Genomic DNA, 20,374 nt, shown 5'->3' with positions numbered 1-20,374 from the left:
TAATATCAACATTTTTGGCCCTATCAGCCTTTAAGAATTATATATTTTCTTGTTTCTTTACTCATCTAAGACAGTCAGTAAAATATGTTAGGATGCCACTCTTGTCTTTGTTAAACAATACCATTTTTGTGACATCTGATCCTGCGCTTTTGACATTATTGTACGAATTGTAATACATAAATAAATAAATAACACCAGAAAATAGCTAACCAATTAAAAATTATGTCAAAGTGTAATCACACCTTTGCTTAATCTCTTTTTGTCATTTATTAAATAAACTATTAATTTGCACAATCAGACAGAAATCATCAAGCATTCCAAACACTATAAATTAAAAATAACAATTAAATATATTAGATGAAACTGTACTTCTGTGAATGATCAGGTGCCAATTAAGTTATAATTTGTGTAAAACAAACACTTGCAGATGCTGTACTGAATTTTACTTCAGTTCAGAGGTTGACTGTGAGGAGAAAGACTTAATTAACGGTTTGGTGAAAGCGTACTGAATTATTCCTGGCATCGCAGAATTGTGATTAACGTTGAATGAAAGAAGCATAAGAGTGTCATGAATTTTGTATGACATTTCAGACTGATGCTACGTTACATCTGATTTAGTACAGGATGTTTTAAATCCAGGTTGTCAGATGTAGACAGAGGGAATTAGGGAGGGAAGTGAGAAATGTGTGTTAGGAAGATGTTTTTGCATTGGCTTGAATATCTGAGCCATAAACAACTAGCCTACTATTAAAAAAATACTGATAATGCTTGCATGGTGCTATTTGTTCCTACAGCAAGAGAAACAGAAAACAGAGGCCTGGACATTAGATTAAATCCTACAAGTAACATGATATTTTCTTAAAAGACTTCATTTGACATTAATATCTGTGCATTTGTTTTTAAACCACAACCCCTTTACACAGGGGTGTCAAACTCATTTTAGTTTAGGGACCACATGCAGTCCATATGATCTCAAGTGAGCCTGATGAGTAAAATGACAAAAAGTAAAAGTACATTATGAAAATTCTTACATCTACAAAGTATCCTTTAAAAATGTGAATAACATGAATAACCTGAAATTTCTTAAGGAAAATAAGTGCAATTTTAACAACATTATGTTTCATCTTCACATTTACCCATGCATTTCAACTTACAGGTCAGAGCTGATCTACAAAGGCACAAAACATTTAGTAACAGGCATAATATTGTTAAAATTGCCCTTACTTCACTCAAGACATTCCAGGTCGTTCATATTTGATTGGGTTATTCACATTTTTAAAACAAAAAGAAAAATTTGAAGTTGTCATCATTTATAGGTTATTTTGATAGTGTTTTCCTAATCTGACCCACCTGAGATCAAATTGGGCTGTATGTGGCCGCTGAACTAAAATGATTCTGACACCCTTGATTTTTAATGTCTCAATGTAATTTTTTATTTCACAAATTCATCCCAGAGGCCAGACTGAACTCTTTGGTGGGCTGGTTTTGGCCCGTGGGCTGTATATTTGGCATCCCTGCTATTACAGGTATCACCATTGTCACCATTCAGGAGACTACTGGGAGAAACGTTACCTGTGTCTGCTCTGTCATCTCTGCTTCTCTGAGGGAGAAAAGGGATACAGGCCTCCGTCAGTGCTCTGTCCTGGAGCAATGCTGACTGCAGCACACTTCTACAGAGGCCTTTGGGTCTGATAAAACACAGAAATGGGTCAGGGATGTGAAACAGCCTCAACAAGGACACCCTCTGCTGGGATGAAACAGTAATCACACACATCTAATACAAACCCAAAAACTGGAAATTAAACACCAATTGACAACTGAGACAAGATGACACGCTTAAAATAAAATCAGAAATGACATACATTCGTGTTCTTAGTTTCTTTGCGTTAACTGGTCGGTTGTAGAGTAATTTCCTAGCTCTGAGGAGGTTAACTCAGGCTACCGGTCTGCTCCATCCTCTCCACATGAGCAGCATCCCTCCTCCCCTCCTCCCTTCACCGCATCAGCATCTTCCCTTTCCAAGTTCCACCGCAATAGCTTCAACAACCCCCCAGCAAAACTAAGACTTAGCGAGCTCCATCCTAAACCACCTCTCTGCTAGCTTCTCTGAGGTATGCTATGTTTTATGTGGATTATAATCGCTATGTTCACTCTATGGGAGGCTCTCTAACGGCTACCTGACTTGACTGCTATCAGTTACCAGGACTTTGGCTAAGCTAAGCTAGCTAGTGGCTAACAGAAGCAAACACGTCTCGAGGCTGCGGTGGCTGGGACTTTCTAGACTTTTCCCCGAGAAAGACACTGTGAATATCCGTGATGTAATGCGATTTTAAGCTTACCTTTTGTCTTTCAGATGCCCAGTGTGACGGTGAAAGATGTCAACCAGCAGGAGTTTGTCAGGGCGCTGTCAGCTTTTCTCAAAAAGTAACTTCACGTTAGTTAAAATGCTAATATCACCCTGCATGGCTAGCGCATCATCCACCTGTCAATCAAACATGATGAGTGAAATGAGGGCGTGACCTTTGTACACTAAAAAATAATTATTAATTATTCAAATTTAGTATTCAGGAAGAGTTATTTGCACTAATCACACAGAAATAAAATTATTCGATTTTTTTAAAAAATAAAACCATCTCTTCCTTTATGAAAATTTGCAGCCCCCCCCCCCCCCCCCCCCCCCAAATTGATAACACTGGTCAACAACAAATTTATTGTTTAAGTTTTTTGAGCTGATTTAGGATAATTTTGGTGTGCTGAATCCAAAAATCACATTAATTTTGCTCAATCAGGTCAACTTTCTGAACTATGCTACATATTGGCTTTTTAACATTTTTGCTTACATTTATGGGCATATGATACAAAATTCTTTCATATTTCTTGCAATAAACGAGTTCTGAAGATTTTACTTTTGCCAATTTATGATTAATGTTTTTTTTAATATTACAGGTGAATGAAATGGCTTCGACTAGATGATCTTGCAAAAATAAGCCTGACGTATTCTGCTACATCTGCAGTGAATACACCATTGTACCTAACAGGAATCAAGTCACAAGTTTCATAAAGTGTGCTTACCAATCTTATTTTGGTATTAATTACTATATTTTGTGAGAAGATCAAATTTTTCAAAATCAAGTTAGCAAAAAAACCTGACCTGATTGAGAAAAACAGATGTCATTTATGGATTTAGTGGTGCAAAATGGTCCTAATTCAGTTGAAAAAACCTAGACAACTTGCAAAAAACATTTTTTTGTAACTCAGTGTAATAGACTCCATACTTCTACAATCTGAGGGCATCACCTTAATTTAATTTAATTTAATTTTACTCACCGAAGAGAGAAAAATGGTTTCAATAAAAAATGCAAAATATTAATAATAAATGCAGCTTGAGTTTTGAGATAAGCTGAATGTTCAGAACTGAAAAATGAAAATGCTAAAAATGTAATGAATAATACTCATTTACAGTACTGTGCAATAGTCTTAGGCTGAAGTAGATATACAGAAGGCTCTGGAACAACTGTACATACTTCCCAGGTGCATAGAAAAGAGGAGAAACTCCAGCAAGATTTGTATGGAGTAATTTAATTTAATTCTAATTTGATACTGAATATAGACCATATGTTTAATTCTACATATAGTTCTATACAACAAGTGCTGCTGGAGTTCTTGATCAAAAGTTATAATGTACACACATTTTAAGATGCAATCAGGGTACACAGGAAAAATGTACGACATAAAAACAGGTATCAGGATAAAAACAGCAAGTGTCATGTCTTTAGTTTGCACTCAGCATGTCTTTAACCCTTTTGTTTAGATCAGGGGTGTCAAACTCCTTTTAGTTCAGGGGCCACATCCAACCTAATATGATATAAAGTGGGCCACACCAGTAGAATAATATAAATAATAGGATAAGAACTTTTGAGTGAAAAAAGTAAATTCTATAATGAAAATGTTTACATCTACAAATTGTACTTGAACATAACATGAACAAATACGAACAACCTGAAAATTCTTTAGTAAAATAAGTGCAATGTTAACAATATTATGCCTTAGTTTATCATTTATACATGTGAATCACAACTTAGAGATCACAGTGGATCTACAAATACATAAAACATTAAATAACAGGACAAATATTATTAAAATTCCACATACGTCTCTTAAGACATTTCAGATATTCACATTTTTGTTAAAGACTGTAAATGTAAACATTTTTGTGTAATTTTACTTTTTTTTTTTTTTTTTTACACTAAAACAAAGACAAATTTACAGTTCTCATTATTTATAGGTTATTATGATAGTATTTTACTGGTCTGATCCACTTTAGACTGAAATGACCTAAAATGATTTTAACATCCTTGATTGTTAATATCTTCAGTGTAAATTTTGCATTTTACAAATTCATCCCAGGGGCTTGATCGAACCCTTTGGCGGGCCGAATTTGCCCCCCCAGGCCGCATGTTTGACACCTGTGGTTTAGATGATATAAGGTTTACCTCATTAATTTTCTGGTGGTCTGGTTTCTCATAGCTTGGGCTTCATTTTGTCATGGGACATCTCACTAAATACTGACTGCAGCCTGTTATTTACTTCTGCTTTTTTGTGTGTTTATAGTACTGTGCATATATTTGTTGTATATGCTTGTATCTGAAGAGAAGAGACTGAAAAATAAATATTTATTCTCATTTCAAACCCGTAAAAACAACAGTATCTGCACAGAACTGTATGGAAATCATAAAGCGCTACATGTACAGTCATCGGATCTGCCAGGTCTTAATTGACAATCGGTGGAGATCATGAAATTATGAAACCATTATTAATGAGACCATCAGACACTTTGATACTCATCACATGTGGTAGCTGACCATTTTATTCCTTACATATGTTGGTTTTGGTTATTGCATGCTTGCATTCCCTAACTGCCTTTTACAATCCATAAAAGTCTATATAACATATGCTGTGATCTGCTGATACTCATTCGGCGTACATATGATACCTGTTCTTGCTGCATGCATGTGCCATATGCCACTCCAGGCTGGATTCAACTCGTGAACTGCTAATTGATTTTTCAGGTCTGGCAAACTGAAAGTCCCAGAATGGGTTGACACTGTGAAGCTTGCCAGGCACAAAGAGCTGGCTCCCTGTGATGACAACTGGTTTTACACCAGAGCAGGTGGGTTACACTGGAATCGTTTCCAATGCATTAATTCATCAGCAGCTTCTGAAACACTTAGTTAAATGATTAGTCAAGAGAGATTTCATTAGCATACATTTAAATCATTAACGGCTTAAAGTCATTTAGCATGAATGAGAATGCCAGTCATTTTTTGCTGATTTCATTGTATTAAACTGAATTCTTTTGCATTTTAACTGTTTTCCAGAGGAAATAAGCCAATTAGTCATCTTAAGCATCTGCTTACATTTCATGTGATTTAATTCAAACATCCAGCCAGCTGTTAGTTTGCACACTGAGTGGTCTTTGCGCTTCATTTCATGAGTCAGCACTGTAAATAACTGTACACAAATAGCAGTGAATTACTTTAACCTCAGGACTTCTGAAATTTGACACAATACATACAATAAGAGCGTACGCACACAGTCGGTCCGCTGCTGTGCATGTTATCTAATCAGGTACTGTATGTCCGTACCACAAGTGTTCAGAGTATGCAGACAAAAATGGTGTTCATTTGATAATCTGGAATGTTTGGTTTCATGTCTTTTTGGTGAAAGTCACAAGTGTCTCAGCTGATAAAACATGGACTTACTGCATCTTAACCTCCTGAGACCCAGGAAAGTAAACGTTTTGGCTTTTTTATATTAAATAATTGTCTTATTGGAAACGGCATAATGGAACTTTTTTTTTTTTTTTACAGATCTATATTTTTTGTATATAATATACTTTGCAGTGGTTACGTATTTGTTTCTTTTTTTAAGTAAAACCATCAAACTCTTGTCCCCTCGAGAAGACAAAAAATGCATTACTGAGATAATATAGATCCTGTGTCTCTATCAGCATCCACAGCCCGTCACCTGTACCTGCGAGGGGGTGTGGGGGTGGGCTCCATGATCAAGATCTATGGTGGGCGTCAGAGGAATGGGGTGTGCCCCGCCCACTTCAGCGTGGGCTCCAGGAACGTGGCGAGGAAGGTGCTCCAAGCTCTGGAGGGCCTCAAGATGGTGGAGAAGGACCCAAACGGGTAAGAGAGTGGGAATCGTACCCCTCCTCCCTGTTTTTCAGTTGTAGCTGCTTTAGTCCTCGCCTTGAATCCTTACCCCTCCCACCAGAGAGGAATCGAGGACAGAGGAGCCAAGGAAACATGAGACATCCTCACCTCAGAGGCAATAGGTATCAACTAAGTATATGTTTTTTGATCCCTGGGACATGGATCCTCATGTAAATGTATGATCAGCTTTTATTTCAATTCACAATTTAGTATAATGCACAGATGTCAAACATGCAGCCTGGGGGCCAAAACCGGCTCGCCAAAGGTTCCAATCTGGCCAGCAGGATGAATTTGCAAAGTGCAAGTTAGGGCATCAAATTAAAAAATAATATCATAATAATATATAAATAATGACAACACCATTTTTTTCTCTTTGATTTAGTGCAAAAAACATTAAATTATGAAAATGTTTACATTAACAAACTATCCTTTAACAATAAAATGTGAATAACCTGAACAAATATGAACAACCTGAAATGTCTGAAGTAAATTAAGTGCAATTTTAACAATATTCTGCCTGTTACTGAATGTTTTATGCCTTTGTAAAATCAAATCTGTAATGCATATTGTACTTATATTTCTTAACAAATGTAACTTTTGTTCAGGTTATTCACATCCTTTTTGTTTGGATAGTTTGTAAATGTAAATATTGGCATAACTGAATGTAATTTTTTACGCTAAAACAATTTGGAGTTGTCATTATTTATTGGCTATCATGCTATTATTGGACTGGTTTGGCCCACTTCAGATTAAATTGGGCTGAATGTGGCCCCCGGAAGTAAATGAGTTTGACACCCCTGGTATAATGTGTCAGTAGGTGATTTAGGGTCTGGCCAGTCTCCTCAGTCCATGATGTGCACTTAAGGGAACTGAGACCTGAAAGATGGTGTTACAAAGTCAATTTCCAGGTCACCATCGAGCATTGAAGAGCTGAAGAGGTGAAAAATAAGAGACTGAGAAGAGGCTGTAGATATAACCATTTCCATGTCTGGTTTGCTATTTTACGATTTATTTATTTATTCCTTTTTTTCTCCCTCTTCTCTCTTCTTCTTTCTTTCATATTTTATTCTTATTGTAGGAAAATGTTATTGTACTTTTAGAATGTTAGCCTCTTTTTATGTAGTTGGCTGTAACTGTTCAGCCTGAGCATATTTTCCTATATCTTTCATTGTTTAATGGTTTTCTTCCAGTATTAGTACTTCATAATCCATGTGATGTTTTATTATGTTGGTCATTTGTCCAGGACAACAGATGGAAATTACCTTCTCTGCTAAATCTGGTGCATGCATCTTGTTCTTTGCAACTAATGCCAATACACACTGTCCTATAACTAACTAACTAAATAAATAAATAAATACTAAATAAAGGAGAGACAGGAAATATGCTGTAGTGAGATGCTACCATAATGCCGCCATCTTACTTTGGGGCAAATCACATTGGCCACTCAAAACAAACCTCCAAATCTAAATCAGCTGGTTTATATTTTTGAAAATTAATCGTAAAAGTTGAATATTTTTACACCAGAGTCTTTCTCTATCAGCTTTTATTTCAATGAGGACCCTTGTTAAAGTTAACACTCCTCTTCGATATCCACAATTGCCCCTAAAAAGTGCATTATAAGTAGAGGTCGACCGATACGGGTTTTTCTAAGGCCAATGCCGATTTTTAAAAATTTGGTCAGCTGATGTCTACAACTGATTTTTGATGCCGATATTTAAGGCTGATGTTTTTTTTATTTTTTTAAACACATTGACCATAAAATACAATTGAAACACTCAGATAATTAAGATTATTATCCAGCAATATAAATGAAATTATTAATACACGTACACATAGTACTCTTTTCGCATTGAACTTCAAGTGCTGCCCACACAGGTGCCTGGTCAAATATCTTTTAACATTTTTCCTACTGATCAAATATCGGCTTTCAAAAAAAAATTAAGGCAGATGACCGATACTGAAAAAAATCAATATATATCGGCCTGATATATTGGTCAACATCTAATTATAACTGTATATAAGTTGATACTGTCTACCAGCAAAGAATCCCTTGAATGTGTCTACATACTTAATGATTCAGATTGAAATAGATGTTTTGTTCATTTGTTCTTGCAGTGGACGAAGACTCACCCCTCAGGGTCAGAGAGACCTGGACAGGATCGCTGGTCAGGTGGGCTGTTGTAGACTGAGTAACATCAAACCATAAGCATGATTAGGGATGTAACGATTACCGGTATAATGATAAACCGCGGTAAAATTGCAGACGGTTAGTATTACTGCTTAAATTCTAATTATCATAATAACTGTGTTTGATTACCACACTTTTACGGAGAAAACACCAATGTAAAGATCTGCTTTTATGTCAAATATTTGAGTATAGTTTTAATTTATTACAATTTTGATTTTATATACCTAATATTTGGAACCAATATTCACTTTTAAAGTCTTTGAAAAGGTTCGCTAAGCATCTTTGTGTTATTTATGCAATAAATTATATACATTTTTCAAACAGGATTTTTTTTGTGTGTGTGTGTTTTTTGTCCTTTTGTGTTGATATAGTGGGTTAAAGTGAAAAAAATAATTGGCAGATGAGATAGACGAAGTTGTGCTGAAAAAAAATAAAAAAGATACCAAACATGGGTATAGTAAACATTTGTTAATATAGTATATAAAGGCAAAATCAAAAGTACCGAAAAACAGCCAAAATAAGTTCAGACCACTAAGGGTTAATACTTGAATGTTTCTGCCAAGAGAAAGTACATTGTGCCAATTATTTTATTTGTTTTTTTTGTTTTGTTTTTTTTTCCAAAATGCAACTTGGTTAAATTAATTGTAAGTGTGTGTATAAGTACTTTTTGAACATTTTGAGCACAATTTCAACAATACCACGATAATAATAACCGTGATAATTTTAATCACAATAACCGTGATATGACATTTTTATAGCGTTACATCCCTGAGCGTGATATTCTTTTGTCAGTAAACTATACTATTATTCCAATTAAAACAGCTGTATCATAATATTTCACATTATATTCATGCCATTGTACATGTCTGAAATGCTTCTTTTGACCAGTATGGATTCATCCCTGTTTCACTCAGCTGTCCCCTGTATCCCTCCCCCCTCTTCTTTGTCTTTTTCTTATGTTTAGGTTGCCTCAGCAAACAAGAAACAGCGAAGTTTACAAAGCGCCATCTGAGGAATGCATGCAAAGAATCCAGACAAGTGATATGTAGTCATGCCTTACTGCTTATTTACTCAAGTGTGCTTGTGTCTCATATCACACCAGTGCCCAGAGTAACACGGTACAAAAGATATTTCGTATAGACGTCCATTGTCTGCAGTATAATACAGTGAATACACATTATATATATCACACGCGGTTGGTTTGTGACAGCTTTACATTCACCTTTTGTTTGGAATTCTGTCTGAATTTCAATAAAAACAGCATCACCAGACGCAGGAACACTTAAGAATGCAGTGTCACCAAGCAGAAGCATGCACTGTGAAACAAAAAGTATTTAGATGCACAAGTGTAGATTTATTCATTTATTCTCTTGATCGTACAAGTTATTTATGAGATGTAGTAAATGAGCGATAACTATAACACACAAAGTATTATATTTCAAATAAAGTCTATTTGAATACGGTGGATGAGTGTGGGTTTGTACATGGATGTGTGGGTGTTCAGTTGCTGCGCATAACGCTGCTGATCCAGCTGTTGTAGCGACACACGCGGGCGTAGACGCTGGGGTGTCCCTGCATGGCACAGTCGTAACCCCAGGATACGACGCCCTGGAGCTGACCGTTACACACCAGAGGACCGCCAGAGTCACCCTGCAGAGAGAAGCAGAGGATTAGACGTCGTACAGGAGGAGGAGGAGGTGAGTACCTTCATGAAGCAGATGCAGATGTAGATAGACTTAACCAGAGGTTCCAACCTTTTTTGGCTCGTGATTCCATTTTAACATCACAAATTTCTGCTGACCCCAGACATTCAAAACAGAGACATTTTTCTCTTGGAGATGTCTTAGCGGGGTCAGGTGGGTGAAACAGTCTTTCCATTCTCTGTTGGGTCTAGGTTTGACTATGTCCAGGCAGGTTGAAGCGTAGTAATGCATGCGATTACATGATCAGGTCAATCAAAATATGCCCTCTCAGATGTTATATCCTGTATTTTATTTGAACTTGATTTTTATAAGGAAAAATGTGTGGTGTTTTAATTATTATAAAATATATATTGAATCATTAAAAAAATCTTTACTAGTAATTTATTTAAATTTTTTTTTTATCAATTACTAGAAATTTCAGGCGACCCCATATGAATTCCATGTGGGGTCCTGACCCCAAGGTTGAAAAACACTGGACTTTACAGTAGTGTCTGGTTTACAGAGGGTGTGACAAACTATCCTGATAGAAAGAATAAATGAATGTTTTATTTTTACTTAAAGAACATAATACAACTACCAGTACTTTATGCGAACTTTTGTTCAAGCTATCTATCTATCTATCTATCTATCTGTCTATCTATCTATCTATCTATCTATCTATCTATCTAGAAAAACAAAAGGAAAATAACTTTATATTTAAACCCTACTGAAATACATCTCTTTTAAATCTTCTTCTTTTATTTTTCTTTTTGTAAAATAAACTCACAAATAACTCAAATTTCTATACACAGCCCTAGAATAATTGTGCTTTTCCTCTTAACATTCATTGCATTCTTTTATAACACAGTAAAGCATTAGATTTTGTAGAATGGGCATTGCAAAACAATGGATTAGTATGATTTAAGTAAGATTCATTTTCTTTGTGCATTTTTTTTTTTTTTTTTGCATGGCTGAAAACAATACTTTCTTAGCACATAACAAATTAATTCAACATATGAGGTGCATGTTATTTGATGTGGTTTTCTTTATCAGTGTTAAGTAATGTTATATCACACTATTGCTATATTCTAAAGAAATTCAACAGAGAAAAATAACCAGAAAAGCAGTGTCTGGTTCTCAAGTACAATAAATTAATAATGAAAATACTATTGAATACTGAGTATCGACCTCAGTGGCTTAACACGTGAATAATATTTAAGTTACAAGTCATATATTTAAGTAACATAAACTATGACTTTATAAAATAAGATCATCATTTATTAGTCCTGCACTGAAAAAATTCCGTTTTACAGCAATGAAGAGCAATAACTATATTAACAGTAAAAACAAATATTTTAAATATGGTGTAAGATAGAAAAAAATAAGGAAAATACAAAAACATAGAAGATAAAAGGCTAAACAGGCATTTTAGTTTCCCACCTGACTCAGGGCCACCACAAACTGATTACACTTTATGTATTCATCATATTTTAAACTGTCTTAATGGTACTTTATTGGGTTTTACAGGTATTCTTATTGTATTCTACTTACACTGTTTTATTCGTTTTTCGCATGTAAACTTGCTACTTTACAGTATCACATGTACTCCATGTGTCTCCCCCTATCTCCCCCCTCTTCCCCTCTGCCCCAGTCTCTCTATATCTCTATTGCTCTCTCTTTTCTCGTCCTTTATTCTCTCTCTTTAACCCCTACTGGTCAAGGCAGACGGCCAACCTTCAGGAGTCTGGGTCTGCTTGAGGTTTCTGCTGTTACAGGGAAGTTTTTCCTCACCACTGTCACCAATCACAAGTGTTTGCTCCTGGAGGATTCTGTTGGGTTTCTGTAAATTTGATTTGATTTGATAAAGCACTTTGTGACCCTGTCTGTGAAAAGTGCTCTATAAATAAAATTTACTTACTTACTTACTTACTTACTTGTAAGGGAATTAAAAACTGCAAAAGTAGTATAATACACAAAAACCTTGTAAATAGAAGATATGTCGGATATAGAAATTACAGTTGTGGGCCATGAGGAGGCTATTGCATGATGGGAGTCAACATAAATTAAATCAAATCAAATTTTATTTATATACAGGGTGGGGAAGCAAAATTTACAATGAACATTTAGTTGTTTTTTCTCAGCAGGCACTACGTCAATTGTTTTGAAACCAAACATATATTGATGTCATAATCATACCTAACACTATTATCCATACCTTTTCAGAAACATTTGCCCATATGAGTAATCAGGAAAGCAAACGTCAAAGAGTGTGTGATTTACTGAATGCACTCGTCACTCCAAAGGAGATTTCAAAAATAGTCGGAGTGTCCATAAAGACTGTTTATAATGGAAAGAAGAGAATGACTCTGAGCAAAACTATTATGAGAAAGTCTGGAAGATACTATTAAAGAAGAATGGGAGAAGTTGTCATCCGAATATTTGAGGAACACTTGCGCAAGTTTCAGGAAGTGTGTGAAGGCAGTTATTGAGAAAGGAGGAGGACACATAGAATAAAAACATTTTCTATTATGTCAATTTTCTTGTGGCAAATAAATTCTTATGACTTTCAATAAACTAATTGGTCATACACTGTCTTTCAATCCCTGCCTCAAAATATTGTAAATTTTGCTTCCCCACCCTGTAGCACCAAATCATAACAAAAGTTATCTCATGACGCTTTCCATATCGAGTTGGTTTAAACCAGACTCTAAGCCAATTTACAGAAACCCAACAGAATCCTCCAGGAGCAAACATACGTTGCATGTATAAAATCTCTTTAACCTTCAGAGATGCTGCATTGTTTACGTCAGACCTGTGTTGTAGCTAATGTTTAATATGTGATGAAACATAAACCCTTTACCCTGCACTAAACCACAGAGTTGGAGACTGTTTGTCTTGCTGCTCCAGATGCTCTTCCACCCTTCTAACCAACCCCACCTGTCCCTTTGTGTTCTCTGTGGACTCGTCCGTCTCACCTGGCAGCTGCTGGCACCACCGGCCATGAATCCGGAGCAAACCATGTTGTTGGTGAAGAGGTGGGGGTAGGCGTTCCTGCAGATCCTGTCGTCGATGATGGGCTGCCTCAGACACTGCAGTCTGTCAGGGAAGTTATCTGGAGAGGAGGACGAGTGTTAGCAGAAGCACAGTCCTCTATAGGGATGCACTTGGATCTGACTCACTTGTTTTTCGTTCACATCATTTGATAAAGGTTAACTTTACTGTAAGTGGAAGAAGAATTCAGATCCTACCAAGACTGCAATGAAATTACTCCACAAGTAAAAGTTATGCATTAAAATCCATATTTAACCCATAAAGACCCAAACATCCACCGGCGACCAAAATCATTCACTGATCTAAAGTGTTTAATACCTGTTGATCCACTAATCCTATCAATACATGTAAATAATTGGTGTAAAATACAGTTTGTCATTTTTTCATGGTCATCAGATATGACCCATTTGGACGTTCAGAGGTTTATGTAGTTACCGTGGAAACACTGTCATATTCTACAATACAGGTGTCAAACATGCGGCCCGGGGGCCAAAACCAGCCCGCCAAAGGGTCCAATCTGGCCCATGAGATGAATTTACAAAGTGCAAAATGCAAAAATTACCCTGAAGACATTAACAGTCAAGGGCATCAAACTCAAAAATAATAGCATAATAACCTAGAAATAATGACTCCAAAATTTCTTCTTGGTTTAAAGTGAAAAAAATAACATGACAGTATGCCTATAAATAATGACAACACCAATTTTTTCTCTTTGGTTTATTGCAAAGAACACTAAATTCTGATATCCTTTAATAATAAAATGTCAGTAACCTGAATAAATATGAACAACCTGAAATGTCTAAAGAAAAATAAGTGCAATTTTAACAATATTCTGCCTGTTTTGGGTCTTGGTAGATCTGATCTGTAATGCACATGTAGAAATCATAAGTTGAGGCATAATATTGATAAAATTGTGCTTATTTCTCTTCAGAAATTTCTTCTTTTTTTTTTTTTTTCTTTTTTTTTTTTACATCTTTTATTCACATCTTTTTTGTTTTGGATAGAAATAGTTTCATTATTGGTTATTTTTTGCATTAAAAAAATTGGGGTTGTCATTATTTATAGACTATTCTGCTATTATTCTACTGGTCTGGCCCATTGGAGATCAAATTAGACTGAGTATGGCCCCTGAAAGAAAATGAGTTTGACACCCCTGTTCTACAACACTGATTCACCAGTAAAACCCATGGAGTTGGATCAATGACAGTGGATAGAGACACTGGGTTTATGTTCAGTAAGTGATATATTTTACTGAAAAAACATATCTTTTTCTTCAGTTTTCTCTGTTTTGGATATAATAACCCTCAACTTTAATCTGAGTTTTAATGAGCATATATAAAATCAGTACATTAAATAAAGGAAAATAACACATTTTCACTTAAAAATGCTAAATACAGAGGATGATATTAGAGTAAGTGGTGATAAATCACTTAAGAAAGGTTAAAAATAGAGAAAAATTCATTCAGGAACTGACACAAAAGCAGCACCGGGTCTTTATGGGTTAAGTAAAGGTTTTGTAACTATAATCAGTAGATTTTACATAAAATATCAAATGTTGAAGTAGTCACTGTGCAGTAAAATGGTCTCTGTCAGTGTTTTACTATTCAGCTAAAATTTGCGTAGAGGTCTTGTTTATGTCTTTGTGCATAAGAAATCAATACAGTATAAGTGAATCCCCAAAGGAACTTTGTGTTGGTAAATGCAAGTTCTGCAAATTTACAGGATTTCAGTTCTGTTGCAACATGTTGATGGTCATATGAACTATGTTTTCAGGTCAAAAATGTCTAATTTCATCGCAATTAATGCTATATTTTCATGTCACAAATGGCCAAATTATATTTTAAGTGAATTTACCTGAAAAACAATAACACTGGTCAACAACAAATTTATTGTTTAAGTTTTTTGAGCTGATTTAGGATAATTTTGGTGTGCTGAATCCAAAAATCACATTCATTTTGCTCAGTCAGGTCAACTTTCTGAACTATGCTACATATTGGCTTTTTAACATGTTTGCTTACATTTATGGGCATTTTCACATCATATGATACAAAATTCTTTCATATTTCTTGCAATAAACGAGTTCTGAAGATTTTACTTTTGCCAATTTATGATGAATGTTTTTTTTTATATTACAGGTGAATGAAATGGCTTCGACTAGAAGATCTTGTAAAAATAAGCCTGACATATTCTGCTACATCTGCGCTGAATACACCATTGTACCTAACAGGAATCAAGTGATCAAATGATTTTTTTTCTCTTAAAACCTATTTTGGGTGAGAACTATATAAAAAATCAACTGATAAAGTCACAAAAATGTAATCCATTTTGTGAGAAGATCAAATTTTTCAAAATCAAATTAGCAAAAAAACCTGACCTGATTGAGAAAAACAGATGTCATTTTTGGATTTAGCGGTGCAAAATGGTCCTAATTCAGTTGAAAAAACCTAGACAACTTGCAAAAAACATTTTTTGTAACCCAGTGTAATCTATTACTTTAGATTCCCCAATTTTTCTTACAAGATTATATACTACATATCACATGTTTTATTTTAACAGGTTGCAATATGGAGTATGGTGCTGATCCATCCTGCTTATGTTACGCCAATACATACATTAAGAATGTCACACGTCACTTTTTAAATCAAAAGTTTTCTAATAATAAGCATTTTTATAAAGAAATAACAATTCTATATTGTTATTTACTCTTTAGTATGATGATAAACTATACAATAAATAATTATGATACTAGTTTTTGCACAGGGATCATTTGTGGAAACGGTGACAAATAATATCAGTAGTCTGTTCACAAATGTATTAGCATTATTTCAACACAGTTCTATGCATTTCTTACAACTTTTTTTTTTGTTGACAAAAATGGCCACTCATTTGACCCACTAAGTAAATTTTAGCCGTATTACATATGATGCTTTTTGGTTCATTTTACAGCTGCATCAGAGTGTCTGTTGCTCTTTATACCATTGGTAGTTTAATCTCTAGCAGTGCATCATATTCTAATGCAGGGGTCACCAATCATGGTCCTCAAGTGTCCTGCATGTTTTCGATATTTCCCTCTTCCAGAACACCTGACGGTAATTATCAGGCTTCTACAGAGTCTGATTCACTGGAAAAAATCTAAATCTTACCAAGTGTATTTTTCTCATTTCTAATCAAAATATTTCATCACACTTAAAATAAGACATAATCACCTAAAGAGGAACTTTTCAGTGAGATAAAAGAACTTATTTTTAGACAATAGATCTGGAAAATCTTACCAAGATAATTTTTACTTGTTCCATTGGCAGATTTTTTTTGCTTGAATTAATCAAAAAAATCTTGAATTGAGGAACAAAAATCTGCCAATGGAACAAGTGACAAATAATCTTGGTAAGATTTCTTGAAATAAGATTTTGATCAGCCCATAAAGAAACATCCTCCAGTTTATCTCAATTATTCAGTATGTAAACATCTGGAGATACATGGTTGTTATTGAGCTGGAAGGAGATGAAAAAAATATCCAAAAAGTAAAACTGTCGGACAGACATGAGAAAAAGTCCAATATTGTCTCTGAAATATAGTGGAGTAGAAGTATTAAGTAGCATAAAGTGGATTAACTGTCCATTATTTTTTAATTTCTCCATGAAATTAAAAAGAAACAGTGTCTGTGGCTGAACTCACTTCCGTTGGCGGACGTGTTGCCCCACCCTGACACCATGCAGTTCTCGTCGGCCACGGGGCAGCGGGACGGCAGGGACACGGTCTGGACGTAGCTGTTGAGGGTGGCGGGCCGGCTCAGCTTGATCAGCATGATGTCATTGTCCAGGTTGTAGCTGTTGTACTGAGGGTGGCGGATCATTTTGGCGCCGTCAATCCACTGCTCGGTGCCCTCGTTCACGGCGATGTTGTGTTCGCCGAGACGGACCTGGATACGACTGAGAGTGGAAAGAAACTCAGAGAATAAATGATCAACCTAAACCATCTACTGATATAAAAGTTTAATAGTTTTTGCAAGATCTTCTAGTCGAAGCCATTTCATTCACCTGTAATATTAAAAAACCCATTAATCATAAATTGGCAAAAGTAAAATCTTCAGAACTTGTTCATTGCAAGAAATATGAAAGAATCGTGTATCATATGATATGAAAATGCCCATAAATGTAAGCAAAAATGTTAAAAAGCCAATATGTAGCATAGTTCAGAAAGCGGACCTGATTGAGCAAAATTAATGTGATTTTTGGATTCAGCACACCAAAATTATCCTAAATCAGCTAAAAAAACTTAAACAATAAATTTGTTGTTGACCAGTGTAATATATAAATAATGTCAACTCCAAACTTTCCTCTATGTTTTAGAATGAAAAAAGTAAAATTACATTATGAAAAGGTTTACATTTACAAACTATCCTTTAAAACCATGTGAATGACATGAACAAACTGAAAAAAAAAAAAGTGTAATTTATGTAATTTATGCTTTAGTTGATCATTTCCACATGTACATTATAACTTCCAGATCACAGTGGATCTACAGATACACAAAATATTTAAAAACAGGTGGAATATTATTAAAATTGCATTTCTCTTAAGATACTTCAGGTTGTTCATATTTCTTAAAGTTATTCAAATTTTTTTGCAAAATTATACTTTGTTTTAGTGTAAATACATGAAAACATTTACATTTACAAAGAGAAAAATTTGGAGTTTTGAGTATTTATAGGTTATTATGAGATTGAATTGGTCTGAATGTGGAACTTGAACTAAAATGAGTGTTAATATCTTAGTGTAATTTTTGCATTTCACAAATTCATCCCAGGGGCCGGACTGGACCCTTTGGCGGGCCAGATTTGGCCCCCGGGCTGCATGTTTGACACCTGTGCACTAATCCTATCAATACAGGTAAATAAATGGTGTAAAATGCATTTTGTCCTCTTTTCGTGGTCATCAGATATGACCCATTTGGACGTTCAGAGGCTTGTAGTTACCATGGAAACACCGTCATCTTCTACAATATTAATTCGCTAATAAAGCCCATGTAGTTTAAGAAATGATACTGGTTGTAGACACTTGGTTTATGTGCAGTTAATGATAAATTTGGCTGAAAAAGTTACTTTTTTTTCAGTTTTCTCTGTTTTGATATAATAACCCTCAACTTTACTCTGAGCTTTTATGAACATTTACATAATCAGTAAATTAAATGTAGGAAAATACCTGATTTTCAGCGAAAAAACACAAATCCAGAGGATAATAATATAATAAATGGTGATAAATCACTTAAGGATGGTTAAATATAAAGAAATATTCATCTGGGAACTGACACAAAACTAACACTGGGTACTTTAGGGTTAAACATGAGGCTTCACATTTATGTTAGTATCCAATACTGATGAGTTATACTTTCAAACAAATAAAATACTTAAACTAATGTATATTATTTAAGATGCAAAGAAAACAGATACAATTTCACATCTTTTCCATGATTCATCAAGGTTCAATAATAATAGATGGAATTTAATTAATTATTGTAAGAATAACCTACAAATCTCCAATTATTGCTTATTTTTAAATTCACTTCAAATTCTCAGATTTCTGTCAATACACAAATAATTTGACAGGTACAGATCCATGCTGATACTTCACATATGTCCACACTGGATCTTATTACAGAGACTGAAAAATGTATATGTGGACATTAGAACTTAAATAAACCAACAAACCTAAGACTGGACCACAGCTTTTACACACAACTGTTCATGGTAAAACAGGAAAACACTGACAGCGGATAGTTGACATTTTTCATGAATTTCTCCTTTCACATTTTCCTGATAATACACACTTTTACAAATGCTGAGTGCTTTTAAAGTGTGCCAGTAGTACTTTAGTACTCATTTATCTGTACTTATGAAGTCCACAGTGTGATTGTCTGTACTTACGACTTGTAGCAGTGAGCAGCGGACACCACCCACTGACTGGAGATGAGGGATCCACCACAGAAGTGGTAGCCGGCGTTCAGAGACACCTGGTAGGGAACAGAGTGTCTGGGACACTCGTACCCTCCAACAACCTTATCATCTTCAGAAGCAGCAACTGGAAATGTAAGGTATAATATATATGTGTATTATTATTATTATTATTATTATTATTATTATTATTATTACTCTAATCATTGTTAACCCTTTCATGCATGAATTATGTGGACCTTAATCAAAATATTTTTTTCCTGAGTGTTTTTATTCCTCTTAAGGCATGAAAAAAACAAAAAAAAAAAAAAAAAATTATAAACCTATTTTTCATGGAGTTACAAAAATGTCCACTCAGCTAAGGAAGCAAAGAAACATGTATTTACTGATATACTGCATGAAAATTATGAAATAAAAACATGTTTAATGCTGCTAATCTGATGTTTTCTCGTATTTTAACATACCTGCATGGAGATACTATGCAAAAAAAAAAAAAAATAAATAAATAAAAATCACAACGAAAAAAAACTTTTTGTTAAAAAAAACCAAAACAGTTAATTGCAGTCCAATAACAAATAGCAATTTTTTTTACACTCAAACATGTTAATGCAGATCAGGTTTATCTAGAAGAGCAGATTTACAGTAATGGTGTGAATTACAATGTATGGGATAATGCATAAGCGTATCCACTGTATTGGCTGATATGGAAATAAAACAACAAAATCCATAAATATATAAGAGAACAGCTTTGAACAGCTGTCCACTGTAGTGACCGCTATGCACGAAAGGGTTAATATTGATATTATTGATATTTTTCCTGACTACTATTATTATTATTATTATTATTTACTACTACCATTATTACTGTTAGTATTACTACTAGTATTTCTAATGTGCAATTGCCTTTTTTTTTTACCACTGTATTTATAGTTCTTCTTCTTATTTTCTTTAGCTTTCTTATCTTATTCTTCTTCTATGTGTACATTGGTGTTGTGCTGCTACTAGAACCTTAATTTCCTGGAGAGTTCTGCCCAAGAGATCAGAAAAGTTCTATCTAATCTAATCTAATTGAAATATCTGTAAAACTTTAAAAAAGTCAACAATTATTAAACAAAATAAGGAAATAAAAATAATTTGTTTTTCTTACACGCTGCTCCGAGCAAAGCCAGGAATACGAGGGCCTTCATGGTGTCGTTGGTCCGAATGTCGGAAACACTGAGTGGTCGGGGTTTATATACACTTGTCCTGCCTGGAAGGTAAACGCAAACTGTGCACTGTTCTG

The 20,374-nt window shown here is 34.7% G+C and overlaps 2 protein-coding genes across 2 annotated transcripts; one reads left to right on the top strand and one right to left on the bottom strand.

Annotated features, from left to right (window-relative positions):
• Window positions 1-1,946: 1,946 nt before the first annotated feature.
• Window positions 1,947-9,874, top strand: LOC115428820 (40S ribosomal protein S19). Its single transcript, XM_030148042.1, has 6 exons — window positions 1,947-2,111; window positions 2,354-2,424; window positions 5,070-5,170; window positions 6,011-6,194; window positions 8,337-8,391; window positions 9,374-9,874. The coding sequence occupies exons 2-6, from the start codon at window positions 2,354-2,356 to the stop codon at window positions 9,419-9,421; spliced, it is 459 nt and encodes a 152-aa protein (XP_030003902.1). The 5' UTR covers window positions 1,947-2,111; the 3' UTR covers window positions 9,422-9,874.
• An 8-nt stretch (window positions 9,875-9,882) lies between these two features.
• Window positions 9,883-20,305, bottom strand: LOC115428819 (trypsin-like). Its single transcript, XM_030148041.1, has 5 exons — window positions 20,240-20,305; window positions 19,066-19,219; window positions 16,818-17,071; window positions 13,067-13,203; window positions 9,883-10,059 (listed from the first exon to the last, which is right to left on the bottom strand). The coding sequence occupies exons 1-5, from the start codon at window positions 20,277-20,279 to the stop codon at window positions 9,910-9,912; spliced, it is 735 nt and encodes a 244-aa protein (XP_030003901.1). The 5' UTR covers window positions 20,280-20,305; the 3' UTR covers window positions 9,883-9,909.
• Window positions 20,306-20,374: the final 69 nt, after the last annotated feature.

The sequence above is a fragment of the Sphaeramia orbicularis genome, chromosome 11 (genome assembly GCF_902148855.1).
Source record: "Sphaeramia orbicularis chromosome 11, fSphaOr1.1, whole genome shotgun sequence".
Classification (NCBI taxonomy): domain Eukaryota; kingdom Metazoa; phylum Chordata; class Actinopteri; order Kurtiformes; family Apogonidae; genus Sphaeramia; species Sphaeramia orbicularis.
Note: the sequence above shows the minus strand (reverse complement) of the source record. Positions and strands in the feature narration are given on the sequence as shown.